Source organism: Aspergillus undulatus, assembly GCF_047715775.1.
Source record: "Aspergillus undulatus strain CBS 261.88 unplaced genomic scaffold BDV17scaffold_29, whole genome shotgun sequence".
NCBI lineage: Eukaryota > Fungi > Ascomycota > Eurotiomycetes > Eurotiales > Aspergillaceae > Aspergillus > Aspergillus undulatus.
In genome coordinates, this window is record NW_027396633.1 from 162,337 (window position 1) to 179,918 (window position 17,582).

The 17,582-nt window shown below is 53.5% G+C and overlaps 9 protein-coding genes across 9 annotated transcripts; 5 read left to right on the forward strand and 4 right to left on the reverse strand.

Moving 5' to 3' along the window:
* Positions 1-259: 259 nt before the first annotated feature.
* On the reverse strand, positions 260-1,132 carry BDV17DRAFT_292027 (uncharacterized protein; the record flags this gene model as incomplete). Its single annotated transcript, XM_073762271.1, has 1 exon — positions 260-1,132. One exon carries the CDS (start codon positions 1,130-1,132, stop codon positions 260-262), a length of 873 nt encoding a protein of 290 aa, XP_073614842.1.
* Positions 1,133-1,471: 339 nt separating this feature from the next.
* On the forward strand, positions 1,472-2,048 carry BDV17DRAFT_292028 (uncharacterized protein; the record flags this gene model as incomplete). The annotated part of the gene is made up of 3 exons (XM_073762272.1): positions 1,472-1,690; positions 1,749-1,914; positions 1,969-2,048. The coding sequence occupies 3 exons, from the start codon at positions 1,472-1,474 to the stop codon at positions 2,046-2,048; spliced, it is 465 nt and encodes a 154-aa protein (XP_073614843.1).
* On the reverse strand, positions 2,037-3,708 carry BDV17DRAFT_298752 (FAD-binding oxidoreductase; the record flags this gene model as incomplete). The annotated part of the gene is made up of 2 exons (XM_073763749.1): positions 2,037-3,373; positions 3,439-3,708. 2 exons carry the CDS (start codon positions 3,706-3,708, stop codon positions 2,117-2,119), a joined length of 1,527 nt encoding a protein of 508 aa, XP_073614844.1. The 3' UTR covers positions 2,037-2,116.
* A 1,315-nt stretch (positions 3,709-5,023) lies between these two features.
* On the forward strand, positions 5,024-6,613 carry BDV17DRAFT_292030 (cytochrome P450; the record flags this gene model as incomplete). The annotated part of the gene is made up of 1 exon (XM_073762273.1): positions 5,024-6,613. One exon carries the CDS (start codon positions 5,024-5,026, stop codon positions 6,611-6,613), a length of 1,590 nt encoding a protein of 529 aa, XP_073614845.1.
* Positions 6,614-7,851: 1,238 nt separating this feature from the next.
* On the reverse strand, positions 7,852-9,309 carry BDV17DRAFT_298754 (cytochrome P450; the record flags this gene model as incomplete). Its single annotated transcript, XM_073763750.1, has 1 exon — positions 7,852-9,309. One exon carries the CDS (start codon positions 9,307-9,309, stop codon positions 7,852-7,854), a length of 1,458 nt encoding a protein of 485 aa, XP_073614846.1.
* A 1,782-nt stretch (positions 9,310-11,091) lies between these two features.
* On the forward strand, positions 11,092-11,828 carry BDV17DRAFT_265123 (uncharacterized protein). Its single transcript, XM_073758142.1, has 3 exons — positions 11,092-11,344; positions 11,411-11,464; positions 11,533-11,828. Exons 1-3 carry the CDS (start codon positions 11,128-11,130, stop codon positions 11,784-11,786), a joined length of 525 nt encoding a protein of 174 aa, XP_073614847.1. The 5' UTR covers positions 11,092-11,127; the 3' UTR covers positions 11,787-11,828.
* A 959-nt stretch (positions 11,829-12,787) lies between these two features.
* BDV17DRAFT_292033 (uncharacterized protein) lies at positions 12,788-13,849 on the forward strand (the record flags this gene model as incomplete). The annotated part of the gene is made up of 1 exon (XM_073762274.1): positions 12,788-13,849. One exon carries the CDS (start codon positions 12,788-12,790, stop codon positions 13,847-13,849), a length of 1,062 nt encoding a protein of 353 aa, XP_073614848.1.
* Positions 13,850-14,090: 241 nt separating this feature from the next.
* Positions 14,091-15,794, reverse strand: BDV17DRAFT_298755 (flavin-containing monooxygenase; the record flags this gene model as incomplete). The annotated part of the gene is made up of 2 exons (XM_073763751.1): positions 14,091-14,208; positions 14,257-15,794. The coding sequence occupies 2 exons, from the start codon at positions 15,792-15,794 to the stop codon at positions 14,091-14,093; spliced, it is 1,656 nt and encodes a 551-aa protein (XP_073614849.1).
* A 773-nt stretch (positions 15,795-16,567) lies between these two features.
* Positions 16,568-17,458, forward strand: BDV17DRAFT_292035 (uncharacterized protein; the record flags this gene model as incomplete). Its single annotated transcript, XM_073762275.1, has 3 exons — positions 16,568-16,989; positions 17,058-17,214; positions 17,273-17,458. The coding sequence occupies 3 exons, from the start codon at positions 16,568-16,570 to the stop codon at positions 17,456-17,458; spliced, it is 765 nt and encodes a 254-aa protein (XP_073614850.1).
* Positions 17,459-17,582: the final 124 nt, after the last annotated feature.

Genomic DNA, 17,582 nt, shown 5'->3' on the forward strand with positions numbered 1-17,582 from the left:
GTGCTAGGGTGGGCTTTTGCAACTTTACTGCGATATGTCAGAGTCCGCGGCGTCTGTAATCATCGGTATCTCACCACCCAAAGTATGAAGGTCTGATCCATTGAATCTAGCAGCGAAGCTACACTATATACAGAAGAAATAGGAAGTAGAATGATACGATATATGACCGAGTGGACGCTGACTAATAGTAAGTTCGGCGTTGAAGCGGATTCTTAGCCGTCACCAAAGGTCGACACGATATTATCCTTTCAAATCTATATCAATAGAGGGTCATCTTCTTATAACACTCCCCGATCGCCCCTTCAACCTCTGTATATGTCCTCCCCTGAACCCAAAGACATTTCCCACGCACCTCCTCCAGAGGACTGGTGACCAGGATACCTACAGCAGCAGCAATATCCTGCGGCGAGCTAATTAATATATCCTTCGGCAAATGCTTCGCGACATGCTCCGTCATCCGCGTCTCCGTCAGCCACGGCGCCACTAGCGACACTGAAATCCCATTGTCCACGCACTCCTTCCTCGATGCCATCGCGCGCACGAGACCTAAGACTGCGTGCTTGGATGCGGTGTATAATGGCTGCTCAGGGACAGAGATGTAGGATGCTGCGGACCCGATCACGATAATCCTCCCACCGCCAGTCCGCCGCATGTGGTGCACAGCGAGTTTGAGACCGTACGCCATGCCGGTGATGTTGACGTCGAAGATTTTGGTCAACGGACGCTGAGGTCGTTTGTCTTGGCCTTCATTCTCATTCGCTAGAAAGTCATATTTCGCTCCTCCAGACCCCGCCATAAGCTCTGGGTTAATCGCAGCATTGCAAACAACGAGATCAATACGACCATATCGCTCAGCTGTTCGCTGGAAGAGACTAATCTGGTCTTCCCAAGACGTGACGTCGCATATCATGAACTGCGCGCCATGCCCTATCCCCTCGACTGCCTTGGTACCGACTGTCGAATCGATATCTGCGAGGACGACCCTTGCGCCAGCATCTGTGAGTTGCTGCGCGATTGCAAAGCCAATTCCTTGGGCTGCGCCGGTGACAATCGCTACTTTTTCTCGGGCGTATTTTTGTAATTCTTGCGGAGATCGGGCGGGAAGGTGTGAGGGTGACGGCGTGGGCGACATCGGGAAGAGCTGGGTGGGCTGTGCTGGGGTAAGGAGGGAGAAATAAGTTGGTATGTAGGGCGGACGAATCATTAGTTTCCAACTCAGCCTTCTCTTATGAGCGAGATAATGGCTCTTACAGCGGCATGAATGCTGCGTGGGGTGTCAGGGGTGCCACTTGAGCTGCAGCTGAGGTGCGCTAACCCAATTGCCGTGGTGGGGAGAAGTGGTGGGGGTAGAGTGAGAAAAAGACAAGGTGAAGATATAGATTCAAACAAAATTATCCTCTCTAGGTAGAGGACTAACAAATTGAATCACTGGGTCGACTCTACATACAACTTGTACCATACAACCGCCGCAATGTCCGAGAAGCTCACCTCGACATCCGTCACTGAGTCCGCTGTGATCAACGCCCCGATCTCTGCGATATGGCGCTTGATTCAATTGAAGAACTTTGAGAAGTTCTATATAGGTCTCACAAGTACCGAAATCTTGCCCTCTGACGACGAAGGGAAGGATACAATCAAGTGGACCTTTGCGGATGGGACAGTGCTGCATGTAAAGGAGGAAGAGTTCTCGGTATGTCTGCCCCTCAGAAGAGCTACGCCTAGGCTATGGTATTAACTAAACAGGATAGACGGTGAAGCATATTATATCCTTTCACATCCTCAAATGCGAGCCATGGGGACTCCCGTATACCAGCGTTCTCAGCACGATCCGCCTGTTCCCGATCACCAGTAGGCACGCGGCCGGCGGCACCTTTGTGGAATGGAGTGGGCATTACTCGGCGGATGCGAGTGCCGGTACGTGATGATGAAAGTCCGTCAATGAAGCAGTAAGTGCTAATTCATTTCTAGAGGTAGTTCAGGACGGGCATGTCAAACGTCGCGAGGCCCTCGCTGATCTCGCCAAGGTGGCAGAAGGAGGAAGCAGCTGAAGCAAAGTAAATTTATTATAAATGTTTATACAAATACATTATGTCACCAGGTCACACCACAAATCTATTTACACAAGAGGATTATAGAACCGGAACCTGTTGTCCGGGTCATACTGGGCCTTGATAGCCCGCAGCTTCTCAACACGCCACGGCCCACCATACCACTCTTGCACACCCTCGTAGCCCATAGCATAATTGACATACGCGCTGGGAGCGCGACCAGGTTGGCCAGCGTTCCACAGACCCTGGATCTCCTTCGCCCACTCGAGCATCGTGTCTTCGTCGTCGGAGCTCGCGCCTTCGGGAAGATTTCCCTGGAATTGCGTGAGGATGTTGTCCGCGCGGAATGGGTAAGCTGAGCTGTCCGAGTCGATTTCCTGCACCGCTTTGGTCGCGTAGCCTTCGTGAATAATGATGCTGCTGGACACGAGTCCGGGGGTAGCGGCTAGGCGTTGGACGAACGAGTCGTAGATTTGGTGCTCCGCCGTCAGATTGTAAACTTGCAGCCCAGCGGTGCTCAGCAGACGGTTCATGCGTCCTGCGCAGGTGATGTCGTTCTCCCCGACGGACTGGGCGTGCGCCACCTCGGGGTATGGCACATCGCCGGAGCTGGTGCTCAAGGCTTCAATAGCATCAAAAGGCGCAAGGTACGGCGCGGCTTCCTCGGCGCCTCCGCGCGCCGCAAATTGCCAGGAGAGGACGGGCTCGGTCTCGCTGATTGTAGGCAGCACGAGGAAGCTGCCGTAGTTGACTGCCATGATTACGGGGGTGGTGCCATTGTCGCTGTTGTGGAGGTCATTCAACGCCGTGAAGACGGCATCCAACTTGTCGCCTGCCCAGACGTAGTTCTTGTAGTGCCATGTGTCGGGGCCGCGGGGGAAGATCTTCATCTCCATGCTTGTGACGATGGCAAAGTTGTGCCCGGCGCCGCGGAGCGCCCAGTAGAGATCGCTGTGGCTGGTGGAGTTGACGCGCACCGCCGAACCATCGGCGAGGACGACGTTGAATTGCAGAAAATTGTCAGACACCATGCCGTGTACGCCCTGGAGGCGGCCATGGCCGCCTCCGAGCCCTGCTCCGGCTACACCAACGCAGTCAGCAGCCCCGGTGGTGGTCTCGTAGCCCTTCTCCCATAGGTACCTGTTGACTGGGCCATCGTAGACGCCACCCTGCAGCCAAGCAGAGTTGCCATCTGGTTGAACTGTGATTTTGTTGAGGCTGCCGATGCTTATTTGGATGCCGTTGAACGAGGAAAGGGAGGTGGGATTGCCATGGCCGCGGTTGTAGGCTAAGAAGTCAACACTGTTCTCGTTGCAATATTTCACCTGGTTGCGTTTACTTGGTCAGCTATTGGATGCTCCTGGCGCAGAGGATTTCAGGAGAGGCCCACAATTTTGGAAATATCGGACTCATCGCCGGGCTCGACGACTACCTGCACCTGAGGCATGGCATAGGTGTCCCATCTGGCAGTCGCGTTGGCAAATCCCGCATTGTCAGGCCCGAATATTGTCGTCGTGTTGGACAATTGGCCACCGAGCTCGAGCTGCACCGTTGTGCTGGAAATGTCGCGAGGGGTTATGTCGCGTGCTCTAAAGTAGCTGGGGATAAGAGGGACGGCTGCCACCGTCTGGAGAATCGCGAGCACCGCAGGGAATCTCATCTTGTTGCCCTGTTCTCAGTTACGTGCTCCCGCAATCCAACAGCAAGGCGAACGTGAGCGAGTCCTTCGAAAGACCAAAGAGCGCAACATTTGTACCCAGACGCGTCGAGTGCAATCTCCGTATAGCCGACAGAACAAACACTAGCACAAGGTCTAAGCCACTACTGTTCCGGGATGCTTGAAGGATCGCAATGTGGGTCGGGGCCTAGGTGACCATGTTTCTTAACGTCTGCTCGATCTCACATTGCACATAGTTTTGGTCAAGCTTTGCATGATGCCTACGGGTGGGCGTCCCGTGCACCCTTTGCACCCCGTCGCTGTCGGCCCCGGTTGACTCTTCCTCTGAGATTGGTCAACGACCAAAGGCCAAGTCACGTCGAACGACACAAGAATATAGAGGCTGGGGGCTAATTTACTGGGCAGGAGTAATATTTTGAGAATGTTGCATGTGGTCGCACCTGCTTACCAGCCAGTCCACGACAGAGAAGGAATATACGATAGAGAGGCCACAAGCAGCGCTGACTCGAGGTACTACCTGTACCGATGGTATTGTTGTGGGTCGAAAGAGATAAGTGCGCATTACTCTTTAAAAAGACATAAAAGGAACCCCTCTGGTTGTTGGCTGATATCAGTGACAATTCGGTGTACATGCACGCTGAGCCGCTTCGCACTCTTCAAGTTCGATGAGTATTCGGCGTTTTGACTCCAACTCAGAGAACCCCCCGGAGGCTGAAGAGGCTCTGAACAGTAGACACTTGACAGGTGTAAAATGATACGCCCGAGGGAACAGGGTAAGGCCTGAGCGGACCCTTCTCGTCGGTTCTTCGACCGCTGCCCCGCCAATCTCGATGATTGTATTGAGATTAATCCACAAACTCTGCTTCGATTTTCCTTCTCCGACCCATGTATACCTGCAGCCAGTGGAAAGGATGAAGGTCTGAAATCCAATATCGCACTAACTCCCTTCCTCCCCAAGCACCCTCTACACCCTGTGTGCAAAACACCGCCACAAGCTCAGCTTGCGGGGCACGTAAAAAAGGTCTCGTTTTTCAGATAGGCCCAAGGTATTGGACGTTTTATCGCTTGGTCCCGAGGGGAAGGTCTGGAATCCCAACGCAGTGCAGGCGTACCGAGGTGCAGTTACTTGCTAACAGTCTTCCTATTTATCAGCAAGTGCGGGCAAATCTTGTAGTCCTCATCTTACCTGGTCCTGTGCGGGTGAACCATTTCTTCTTCCATGGAGCAACCCGCCTTCAGCTTCGATCCGAGATCACCGCTGGCCATGGAAAAAATTCTCGTTCATTTTCATCCAGCCATGGATAGGCTGTCCACTATGCTGGAAGACGCCAACGAGTATACCGTCGGGGCGGTGGCACTGTCTCTGCTGCTCATTGCGCTGAACTACTTTCTTTCTCCGTCCTACGACTCGAGCGAGCCACCACTGGCCCCTGCATTTCCTATCTTCGGCCACATGCTGGGCTTCATGTTCAACAGTTTCGAATACTATGAAAAGCTGAACAAGAAACTGCGACTCCCAATTTTCACCATCCGAATGCCTGGGCGCAAAATCTATGTTATCACCAAGCCGGATCTCATTACTCGCGTTGACAGGCAGTCCAAGGCCTTCTCGTTTGCCCCTATTGTCTCTGAATTCAGCAGCGTCACTTGTGGGACTAGCAAAGAGGCCAACGAGATCCTCAACCAGAATTTGCTCGGTGAGCATGGCAATTGGGGTCTGTGCGAGGATATGGTTGCTGGCATGCGGGAGTCGCTAAAGCCGGGTGAGAATTTGGACTTTATGAACAAGACGATGGCGAAGGAAGTCTGCGGGCTGCTTGACGCGACCAAGCCAGAAGCTGGCAAAGAATTCCGGATCATTCAGCTGTCGGCGTGGGTTGCTGAAGTGGTGACGATGGCAACGACGAATTCAGTCTACGGCCCCAACAACCCGTACAAGAGGCAGGACGTCAAGGATGCCTTCTGGGAGTTCGAGAAGGGGATCATGAGGATGCTTGTTTCCCCTTTCGCCCAGTATACGGCCAAAGACTCGATCGCTGCCCGGAACAGGGTTACTGCTGTGCTGGGGGAATACTTTGCCAACGGATACCATGAACAAGGATCTGGGCTTGCAAAGGCACGTTTCGACTACTCGGTCAGGAACAACGTGCCGCTAGCGGATATCGGTCGCTTCGAGATTGGTGGTACGATTGCCATCCTTGTCAACACGCTGCCATCTTGCTACTGGATGCTGCTTCTTGTGCACTACGTGCCCGGCCTGCTGGAGGACCTGCGCAAGGAAGTCGATGCGGCGTTGATTATCGACGAGAAAACCAACAAGGCGACGATCGACATCACCACCGTCAAGAACGAATGCCCCCTGCTGCTTTCCACCCTCAAAGAGAGCCTTCGTTCCCGCGGCATGGGGACCGCCGTCCGTGTTGTCGTGCAGGACGCTGAAGTAGGCGGTTACATGCTGAAGAAGGGCTCGATGGTGCAAATTCCACTTCAAGTCATCAACAATAACCGAGACCACTGGGGTAGCGAGGCAGAGACCTTCAACCCCTACCGGTTCGTGAAGGAGCCTGGCAAGAAAGTGCCCGACGACAGCGGGTACCGCAGCTTTGGCGGCGGCAAGCACCTGTGTCCAGGGAGATGGTTTGCCACGAACGAGATCCTGGCTGTTGTCGCGCTATTTATCTCCCGCTACGAGATGCGTCCTGTTAACGGCGGCGACTGGGTGTTGCCCACGACTGCAAAGAGTAACCCGGCGACACAAGTCGCACAGCCCGACTTTGAGCTCGACATGGAGGTCAGGAACAGGTCGGGCTTTGAGAAGTATACCTGGAATGTCGAGTTGAGCAAGTCCACGAAAGTGACTGCTGTTTTGGCCGGGGACAAGCCTTAGATATGTTCTTACTATGATGTCTCATAATGTCCTCGAAGTTTCGTACCTAGCGTCTTTCTCTACCTCGCCATGTACACGCTTTGGGCTCTGTGGAGAATAGAGAACCCTATACCATGAAGCTCTGGTACCCTTTACATTATCGTCAAGTTTTTTTTCTTGATTTCATGCACGGGCTATAGTAACCATTTCCTCCACCCATTACTTGTCTACCATCTCGTATCACTGGTATCCTTCAAGATTCGCAGCATGCATACATCTGCGCAATTGCCACAGCAAGGCTGCGTCGCTCCCGCAGTCTTGTCCTGTTCCAAGGCGCGTACATGTACCAATTCCATCGACTTCCAAGGCAGCCCAGGAGGCTTATGCACCGTCGACTTTTAGGCTCCACCAAGCTGTCTGTACTGGACTGGGCTCTGCCCGACGAACTGAACCTTGGAATGGCTTCCAGATTTGGACATGGTCTGCCTGGCTGTCTCGAGTTCTTTGCTTCGGATGTGCGTCCTGATCAAGTAGAGTATTTCCACCTATCGTTTTCACGGCGGGAAACCTACCAAACGTATCCATCTGGTGCTTAGTTTACCTGTACCGTCTATCTCTCCTGCATCGCTGCACGCCTAAAGCCGGGTGCACCTCCTGCACCTCCTGGTACACCGCTCTATCCGTGAGGGATATTTGAGTGATTGGACTCAATAGAGATCCATGCAAGCTTATCTGATACTGGGTAATTCCAATAACCGAAGGCGCGGTAACCGCCTGACGCATGCAGGTGCTGCATGAGTGCTTGGAGGACCGCAAATCTGCACGTCGGCTTTCTGTAAAATCTGTGCATTGCTACATTGTTGGAAAGATTAGAAATTATAAGCGTCGAGGGTCGACGATAGCTATCGTGGTCTGCAACAGGCGAAAGTGCGTCGCAGAGCAGCCTACCCCGATTACAGCCGTGCCTGAAACATTTGGAAGCTATAGCGCAAACATTCCTGGATATCCCTCCAGATGTCCGACTTGCTATAGTTCTTAGGGATAAGAAGGGTAGCGTACAGAAGTTTGTAGATATATCAAAAGAAAACGTCAACTGTCATCGGTACTACAGATATTGTCTGCCAGAGGCGTAGCATGAACATAAACCTCGTATATCATCCATCGCTCATTCTCATCCCAGCATAAGATAGGATACCTTCCCACCAAGTGCTTCCTCATGAACACAATCCAAGAACAAACTCATCAAAAACCTGCTCCACTCAGACAGCCTCCCACCTCCTCAACAAAAAGCTCGCCTCGGGCTCAACAGAGGTCGTATTAATCGTATTCCTGACCCGAAACATATTCCCCTTGAGCTTGATATCGAATTTGGAAAAAAGCATGTAAAGCACGATCTTAATCTCATGGATTGCCAATTGTCGCCCTGGGCAAGCCCACCTCCCCAGCCCAAAGGTAAGAAACTCCGGTGTCCCCGTCACAGCGGACCTATCCTTCTCCTTCCACTGGAACCCGTTGAAGGTCTTACCCTCTGTACCGTAGTTATCTGGGTGCTGGTGCGCGCGAGCAATGTGGACAATGCACATGGCGTTTTTGGGGAGGACATAAGGGCCCACGCGCACGGGCCGTGTAGTTTGACGGACGGGACCCCAGGTGTCGCCCTTTGTGCGAAGGGTTTCACGGATGAACGAGTCGAGGAGCGTGAGTTGGCTGAGCTTCTTGACGGTGAGCGGTTCGCCGGTGGGAATGACGGATTCCCATTCCTCGCGGATGGCGGAAAGGTACTCGTCTTGCTTTTGGGTGAGGTAGATGAGGATCCAGAAGCCCGCGACAACGGTCTGGTGGATCGAGGCGAAGATGAGACCGACGGAGAGAACGACGCAGCGGAAAAAGCCTGCGAGGGCTGCGAGGCCGGTCTTGCCGTGGTAGTGTTTTGTCAGGAGGATGTCGAACAGCGGGGCGAAGTCGCCATGTCGAGTTGCGAGGCCGTTCTCGAGGTGTTTGTGTCGGGAGCGCCAGAGCATGGGCACGACGCGGAAGAAGAAGCGCGGGATGATGGTAAAGAAGATGGCGGAGAAGCCGTTCAGAAGGACCCAGAGCCAGGGAAATCGCACCCATTCGTCCGTGTTCTCGTGCATACCTGTCATGTTGGCCATTGCGACGGCCACAGCGGCGAAATGACTGGCAAGCACCGACGAGGCGTGGGCGTGGCCCAGGATCAAAACAACCATGGCGTGCGCAATGGCCAGCTGGATGCGGTAGAATATGTTTGTAAATTCCACCGGTTCCTTGGAGACTGCAGGGTCGGGGACCTCGTCTGTCATGCGGTCGAAGTATTCCTCAAAGACGGGGAATATGTTCTCGATGATGGCGTTCATTCGAGGTTGGACGTTCTTCTCGACCAGACTGTCAACATCGTGGACAAACTCTCCATTGTCGAAGATAGCCAAGAAGCCTAGGTGAAGTAGCTCAAAGACCGCCTTCTCAAAGGTGAAGTTCTTGGTGTCGGTGAGGATCTCATGGGCGTATCTGTGGTCAATGACATATTCGTTGCGGCCATGTCTGGGGACAACAATCACAGGCCCGTGCTTGTCGAGCGCATTACTGTAGGCTTCGTTGACTTTGATAGAGCGTCGAATATCACGGGGGATATGCACGACAGGAGGGGAAGGGGCATCCAGGGACGTCTCAGACGTCAATTGAGGCTTGGGAGTGAACATTGTGCAGTTTGGGTTGGTTCAGGATAAGGAAGAGGGCGTGAAGAGAGGTAGTATAGAGATCAACTCTACGCAGAAGCCTCGGAGAAGCAAGTAATATTCTCTGACGAATGACCATGGCCTTTCATTACCAAACGATTACATTTACAAGTCTATTCACTAGAGATATTACCCCCCCTCGGGGCTGGACGAAGCTTGGCGAACGGTCGTCCCGCTATCGCTTCTCAAGGTCTCACCGGCATATGCAGAGCTTTGGGGGAAATCGCTATTCGGGAAGGAGCATCTTCCAATGGGGGATGCTCTTATCAATATTTGTAAACAGTGACTAAGACTCCGGCATCGATTTGTTCACAGTACCAGCAGCTCGCTCCACCGGTGGCGTGGGCTCAACTTACACTGCAGCCTAATAATCACAGTCATTGGGTGCAGCTTGCATGCCACCGCTGTGATCCAACGTTACTCGACCGCGTATTGAACCACTATCGAATTGATAGTGTTCTACGAGGGTGCGAGAAGGGTGCGATGCGCTGACCTTACAAGGGCATGCAATCAAATTTTTCAGACGAAGGATTCCGATCCAAGCCCGAGTCCTCAACAGCTTGACGAAATCAAAGCACCTTGCGAGCGAGTCACTGGAAGTGGCCCTGTCGCCTTGACCCTGGGGCCACTCAGCGCGATTCGGACCATGCATCTGCGGCCCGAGACTAGTCGGCCCGCCTCAATTATATGTCACGGGGGCTCAGGATTGGCTGGAATTCGCAGGCTAGAAGGTGGCTTACTGAGACATGGGAAGCCTGAACGTACACAAGCTCAACCGAGAGCTTATCGCTTGTTGCGCCGGAAGATCGCTAGATTGCGCTTTCCTGGCCTCGGAAGGTGCACTTAGCGAGAATAAGCGCTAGAACGGTGTGCAGCCGGCCTACTGATCAACGAGTGATTCATGACTATACGAGGCATTATTGGACCTCATATTACCGACTAGCTTGATTAGGCAACTGGTTTATCTTGCGGCGTTGGTGCAATATGTCCCTGAAGCCAATCACTGCTCCAAATTGGTGTCATTGCACGGCTCCTGCCACGCGCGATCTTGTTCTAGAGCGCAGTTGATTGTAGTGGAGCGCCTTGGTCACCCCGAGATTGGCCAGTGCCAACGCGAAAAAACTGCGGGTAAGCATTTGCTAAATTTGTCCGAGACCAAGAGGGACATGCTGTGGGAGCAATCTCCTAGCGCTGCCCCATACACGGTGGAGTCCTCAGGCCCACCGGCGGTGCGAACCAGCCTCTCAGCAATGCCGAACACACGGATCCCGGATCCTCCTGCTAGGGAGGAAAAGGCTGGATGGCCGTTTAGAGCACATACGGCTTAGCAAACGTGGCGACGTTGATACCACCAACCGTCACCATGAGGGAATGTACTCTTTCACACCAAACTAACTGTGTTCGAATGAGCCCCCCAGCAGGAAGTATCGCCATATAACTAGGAGCCCCAAGGCCCAGCACCAGCATCGGCACCAGCACCATTGACACCCTCAGCACCTCATCTCCTTATTGACCAATTCGTCCACCGCAGTGATCCTGACGCAACCCGCATCGGCCCATACATACATCATGGATGAAAGCTTGTGCACGCTCACCTTGATCTCGCGGCTCCTCGCGGAGGGTCGAGCTCGAGTCGACGAGACCGTGCACAAAGGCTACGCACCCTCTCATTTCGCGCGCAACCTAGAGCTCATCCTTGTAGAGGACACACGTAGGTCGGAGTCACTGTCCATGAAAACCAAGATTGCCAGCACGCGAGAGAGATCGGCGTGCCTGCGGGCCATGGCGCCGCCAACGCTTATCTGGTGGGCTACGGCGTTCCCGATGCGTCAGTGGTCGGGGGGAAGGAAGATCAGTGCGTCGACGTTTGAGACATTGGTTCGGCATGCCCCCCAGTGTCCACCGCAGATGCAAGCCCTGCTTGAGATTGTGGCGGATGACTTGGACCGGCTCGGGGCGAAATATCCCCATTGTGAGATGCTGCAGGGGTTTCTCTATAGTGAGTTCGATCTGCGCTTTACTTGGTGACATTGGGATCCTTAAATGCAATTCTGATTGTGTGCAGCTCTCTCGCGACACTCGTCAATACTGTATCAGTCGCTTCCGGAAGATGACTGTGGTACGTTTTCGCCGCATCCCTGCGGCAGGTGCAGTTCCCGTACAAAAGGTAACTAACACTAGATGAAGGACTCTCCGAAGGCGGTCGCTACATTAGCCTCAGCGGAGCAAGAAGTGACTGGGTAGAGTACTCCGAGCTCTTTCGCCAGGGCATAAAAGGATCGAGGGCGTACCAGAATGAGATCGGTAATTGCTCTTACGTATCGACTGCGCTGAAGATTTTTGTCCCGACCGATCCAAGCAAGGACGATGCATATGCTCTAGTGCCGATTGGGACAAACGAGGTATGGCACATTCTGCAGGAGCTGGGGATTATCCAGTAGAGTAGATTAGGGGAGCTCTTCGCCTTGCTTTCATTTTCTTTCCGTTCTGGCGTTCTTCACTATGAAAGACCATGAGATACGAATATGAGTTTGCTTGATCCTGTGCTCTCTTGATGCTATTTTTTGATAATAAGAAGTTGGACCAATATTTTTTTGCGTTGCATCTGTAGATGTCGCTGGGAGTGCCTTGTACAACCGCCGGGTCCATGACCCACACCATTGACGAGGTGTCCTTCTCCCAAGAACTCGACTAATACTAATAGTGTAAATCATGAGAGTAGTCAAGCTTCCCTCAAGCCTTGAACTATCTAGGAGAAGGTCTGGGCGTGAGCTATCTCCGTCACTCGAAGCGTATACTCGTCAGTGCGGGCCAGTGAAGGATACGAGCGGGCCAATGAGGGAAACAACGCGTCGAGACCTATGGCGGGACTTTCCACCTGAAACACCTGGGACTTCCTCGGACAGTCCGCCTCCACTAGAAATAAACGGTGCAAGGCTGATCAATTAATCCTTCAGAAAGGTGCGAGAGACCCACGTAGGATCGTGCCGATAAGCCCGAGAGACATATCCACGCCCTAATTAGCTCGGCAAACGTTCAGCGCGGGGATCCCGGCATATCTTGGACTAAGCCAGCCAGGCTGACTATTTCAAGTTAGTCTGTACGGTGTAAGGAGCAATGTCCAGACCTGCAACGCGAGGCTACTGGTATTGATAGATATCCCATCTAACCGAGGCCGTCTACCAGATAGACAGACAGCTGAAGATAAGTTAGCCGCACAGCTGGGGGTGCCAAAGGTGCAGTAGGTGTAGCAATTGTGATTGAGGTAGCCGTACAGGTTTTGATTGCGTAGCTATCCTGTATCTTCAGTTGAGTCGTATGGAGAAGCCCCCCGGCGCGTGGTCAGGATGGCTGGCATTGGGCTAGATACGCTCAACTTGTCGCCGTCATCCATCATCTCTACCACCATCTCTCTACCGCTTGATTACCTGGAGACAAAACGATGCAGCCCTCCTCTCCGCCCAAATGGGGTCCAATTCTCATTGTCGGCGGCTCGGGCCGTCTGGGCTACTTCATCGCCCAGTGCCTCCTCCAGCAACCTGAATGCGCAACCGTAGTCTCTATCAGCCGGAGCAGCCAGATTGCACATCCATGCCCTGGTGTCGCCTATCGCGTCGCGGACATCCAGGATCGCGATGCACTGTCTAAGGTCCTCCACGATGTGCAGCCCGAGACAATCATCAACTGCGCAGCGCCCGCGCACACAAACACCACCACGCCAGCCTCTCAGTTTGAGAAAGTCTTTGTCACGGGTCAAGATACGCTCATGGCGCTGGCCCGGCAAGTCGGTTCGACGAGGTACATGATCTGCACGACCTCATCCAGCGTAATCGCTGGCTATAACCACGTGCTAGCCGACGAGATGGCACCGCTCTGGTCTGACGATTCCTCGGCGTTCCCCTACTGGGTTCAGCGGGCAAGGGCGGAAAAGAGGCTTCTCGCGTCTGACTCGGCGGCGTTTCAGACGGTCTCGCTGCGCCTGCCGCTGATTATCGGGGAGCGCGAGTATGCGTTTGTGCCAGCAATGCTGAAGACATTGGAAGACGGGAATACGGGGGTGCAGATTGGTAGGGACAGGGGATTACTGGCTACTGTTTCGGCGGGTGATGCGGCAAGGGCGCACGTGCTTGCGTTGCGGGCGGTGATGAGGCTGGGCAATGATGTGCATGGAGAGGCGTTTTACATCACAGGGAAAGAGGATCTGTCGTTTTGGACAATGGCAAGGATCATTTGGGAGGAGGCGGGCTGGAGGCGGGATAAGCCGCCGTTTGTGATGCCCGACTGGGTAGCCTGGCTGATGGCGGCGCTTTCCGAAATGCTTTTGTGGCCGGTTGGTATTGAGCCGCAGTTGACACTGCATATGGTGAGGTTTATGTGCAATACCTGGACGTACGATGGGACCAAGGCAAGAGACCGCCTGGGGTATGTGCCCGAGGATGATACGGAGGAGGAACTGAGAAAGGGTGTAAGATGGCACTTACATCAATCCAAGCATACTGATTGAGGAACAAAATTGTTGAGTATCTGACCAATTCTATGAGGGAACGCGTAGCGCAGGGAGCAGTAGTGGATTCAAAATGGACACTGTCTGTAATGCTATTCGCGGCTAAAGACCAGAGTTCACCCTTCTAGGTAAAAGACAGGGGGGTTTGAATGCTCGGAGACTGGGCGAGCAATGGACACTTGAATTTTGAATTAGATGAGAAAATGATCTGCAATCTCCTGCACCAGCCAACTGCAACTCGCTAACATAGAGTAAAGCCCATCCATTCCGGCGAAATCGCATCCCATATCTCCTTCCTGTACATCGGAAGCCCTCCACCCCAGAGAAGAACTTCGCGTCTCTTGCCGGGAACATTCAATCTGGAATATGTTAATGACTTTGTTTGATATTAGAGAACATGGACTCACCCAAGATACCAACTGCCCTCAATATCATCCCGCAGAGTCCAAGCATGGATTGCATTGATCTTCTCCCTCCATCCACGCTCCGCTTCCTGGGTAGTGTCGATGCGCGTCGCCCCCTGTTCCTTCATTTTCCTCATCGTATCTAGGATCCAATGCGCCTGTGACTCAACAACAGCCGGTCCTGTCGCATACGACGACGGAGACAACGGCCCATAAACATACAGCATGTTTGGGAATCCCGAGACCATCATCCCCAGATACGAATGAGTCGCGTCCTTCCACCTTTCTTCCAACGTCAGCCCGTGAAGCCCTGTGATGTCGATTTCATTAAATCCACCTGTTACCGCATCGTACCCCGTCGCCAGCACAAGAATGTCCGCCTTATGAACATTCCCGTCCGCGGTCACCAGCCCCTCGGGGACCGCATGAATGATAGGGTGGCTCTTGACATCAACCAGCGTGACATGGGGCTTATCCATCTGCTCGTAGTAATCCTGCTCCAACGACGGCCTTTTGCCAGCGAACGGATGCGGCGGCTTCGCAGGGGCCAGAATTTCAGCCTTCTTCTTATCCGTCATGCGCTCGTGTGTTTTGCGCCGCCAGAACTTGTAGATCTCGTCGTTGCCCTCTTGATCACCAAGGACATTGATATACGCGCAGAAGAATATCTTGAATCCGCCCTCTTTGTATACCTCCGACAGCCGTGCCTCGCGCTCCTCGGGTGTATCGTCCATCACTTGCCGGGTTGTCTCTTCGTAGAGGAAGCCGCCGACCGTTGTGAATCGTTTTTCGCCGAGTTGGTATTTGAGTAGCGGGCGGTCCTTCTCTGCCTGCTCGGGGGTGATTTCCTTCTGCCCCATTGGCCACGAGAGGTTCGGTGTTCGGACGAAACATGTCAAATGTGAGGCTTCTTTGGCGGCTTCCTGAGCGACCTGGACACCCGTCGCGCCCGTTCCGACGACGGCGACGTTCTTCCCGCGCATGTCGATGCCCTCGGCGGGCCAGAGGCTCGGGTGGACAATGCGGCCTTTGTATTGTTCTAGGCCTGGCCAGTCGGGGGTGTAGCGCTTCGAAGCAAACCCCATGCAGGGACAAAAGAACTGAGCTGTAAATGTCGTTCCGCGATCTGTCGCCAAGTGCCACTTGTTGGTCGTCGCGTCGAATGTCGCTTTGTTGAGTTTCTCATTGTAGATGACATCTCTGCTGATGTCGAGGACATTGTCAATGTGTCGGAAATACGCCTTCAGCTCCTTGTCACCGGGGTACTCCTCGCTCCATGTCCAGGTCTCGTACACTTCGGGGATGTTGAGGGCGTAGGTAGGGACGGGTGTGTCTGTTCGTGCTCCGGGGTACGAGTTCCAATGCCAGACGCCTCCGAGTCCGGTGCCTGCTTCGACAATCTTCGCCTTCAGGCCTTCTTTGCGCAGTTGGTGGAGGAGGTAGACGCCTGCGAATCCGGCGCCGACAATCAGGACGTCGAGGTCATAGTGTGCTTTTATCCTGGTCCCATTGGCCTCGGTAAGAGGATGGCCATTTTGCATATGGATGTGGCCGTTGGAGGCGTCTGGGTTTGTCATTGCGACGGCTCACGGGGAAACACTAAGGATAGACGCGGCACTGCGCTTCCACCCACCGAGCGGTGAATGGCAACATATAAACACAGATATGAGAACTGCTAAGGAGGAGTGGCATGTTCCTGTTGACATTCGGCGCCCTTTCAAGTACCCCGTCCCGAGTCTCTCAACTTCCGTCTCCTGGGGCATCGTTCGCGGCCCTAGCGCCATAATTGCATATCCATATCCACTGACAGGAATAGCTGTTCTGTGCATAAAATGAGTATGTGGCCTATTGGCACATCGGCACCTTGCGCACCCGTAACTTTTCGACCTTAGATACTTCTTTCCTGATAACAAAGTGCATAAAACGCCTTCGGATCCAACACAAACGACCATTCCAGCGCCTCGCCCTTTCCAATCATGTTGGAGAAATCCTGCTACTGCCAATGGGAGCTTTGACGCAGCGGGTCCTCTGGCTTAGGGCTAAGCTTGGGGGCGCTTATTGCCCAGACACCGCAAGCCCCGGTGCCCCATTCATGCCCACAGCCCCTCTTTGATGCATATTTGAAGCTTGTCGCACCCTCTGCACCCCCCACCCCCCGCGCGCTTCGTTCGTGCTATGCAAGCATTTCTTCTCTGGCCTACAGTGCTTAAAGCTCATCGCGATATAGCCTCGGTCTATACTATCGCATCCGCACCCGTATCCTGCCTAAACCTCCAGCGCCGACTAACAGCAGCACCAAAGAATAGCATCAACAATGGCCACCTACCTAGTCACCGGCGCCGCTCGCGGCCTGGGCCTTGCCCTCGTCTCAGCCCTCGCCGGCGCGCCGTCAAGCGAAGTCTCAACGGTTTTCGCGACCATTCGCTCCTCTCCACCTGCAGCACTGCAGGAAATCGTCGACAAGTCTGACGGCCGTGTCGTTGTTGTTTCGCTAGAGGTAACAAAGCAGGAGAGTATTGATGCGGCCGTGGGACAGGTCAAGGAGAAACTCGCCGGTCGGGGACTCGATGTTCTGATCAACAATGCGGCGGTGAACCCGCCCGATACAGTTGATGGAATCGAGAATATGAAGGGTCTGGGAATGGTATTGGGGGTTAACGTCGAGGCTGTGCACAATCTCACTGTTGGCTTCCTGCCGTTGCTCCGGGAAGGGAAGAGGAAGACAGTGTTGAATATGTGAGTGACTTTTTTTTCTTTGAACAGATTGGGGATTTTATTCATATATTGACCGTCTTTGCCTACAGGAGCTCGATTACAGGGTCCATGACGCAGGCTCAAAAGTGGCTGGTTGCGAATCAGCACGCGTACAAGATCTCCAAGGCCGCGCTCAACAGTATGACGGCTATTTACGCGGCAGACCTGGAGAAAGAAGGATTCACGTTTGTTGCCGTTTCTCCTGGTGTAAGTCTATTGAAACAGTCCCCTGCAATGCGCGAAGCCCGTTGCTAACAGCTTGAAGTGGATCAAGACAGACCAAGGTGGCCCGTATGCCGACCTGGATGCAGAAACCGCGGCGAAGGCGACGCTGGACCTGCTCAAGAGCGAGCGCGAACAGGTCAATGGAAAGTTTATGAACATCCATGTGCCTGGTTGGGAGAATGCGACTGGGTTGCACAAGTATGATGGTCATGAGCTACCATGGTAGAAGTTGAGATGCAGAGACAATGTTGAGTGGAGTAGATCTCTTGTTTTCTAATAGAGGGACCTGGGCACGAATTTCGTCGCAATTAAATATGTCACGACCCATCTACACTGCTAAGAGTGAACGA

Excerpts from the sequence above, each read along its gene's own strand:
- BDV17DRAFT_265123 (XM_073758142.1), top strand. The coding sequence starts at position 11,128 with ATGGCGCCGCCAACGCTTATCTGGTGGGCTACGGCGTTCCCGATGCGT. Across the intron at positions 11,345-11,410 it reads GCTGCAGGGGTTTCTCTATA|CTCTCTCGCGACACTCGTCA; the intron begins GTGAGTTCGATC and ends GATTGTGTGCAG. Across the intron at positions 11,465-11,532 it reads GCTTCCGGAAGATGACTGTG|GACTCTCCGAAGGCGGTCGC; the intron begins GTACGTTTTCGC and ends CACTAGATGAAG.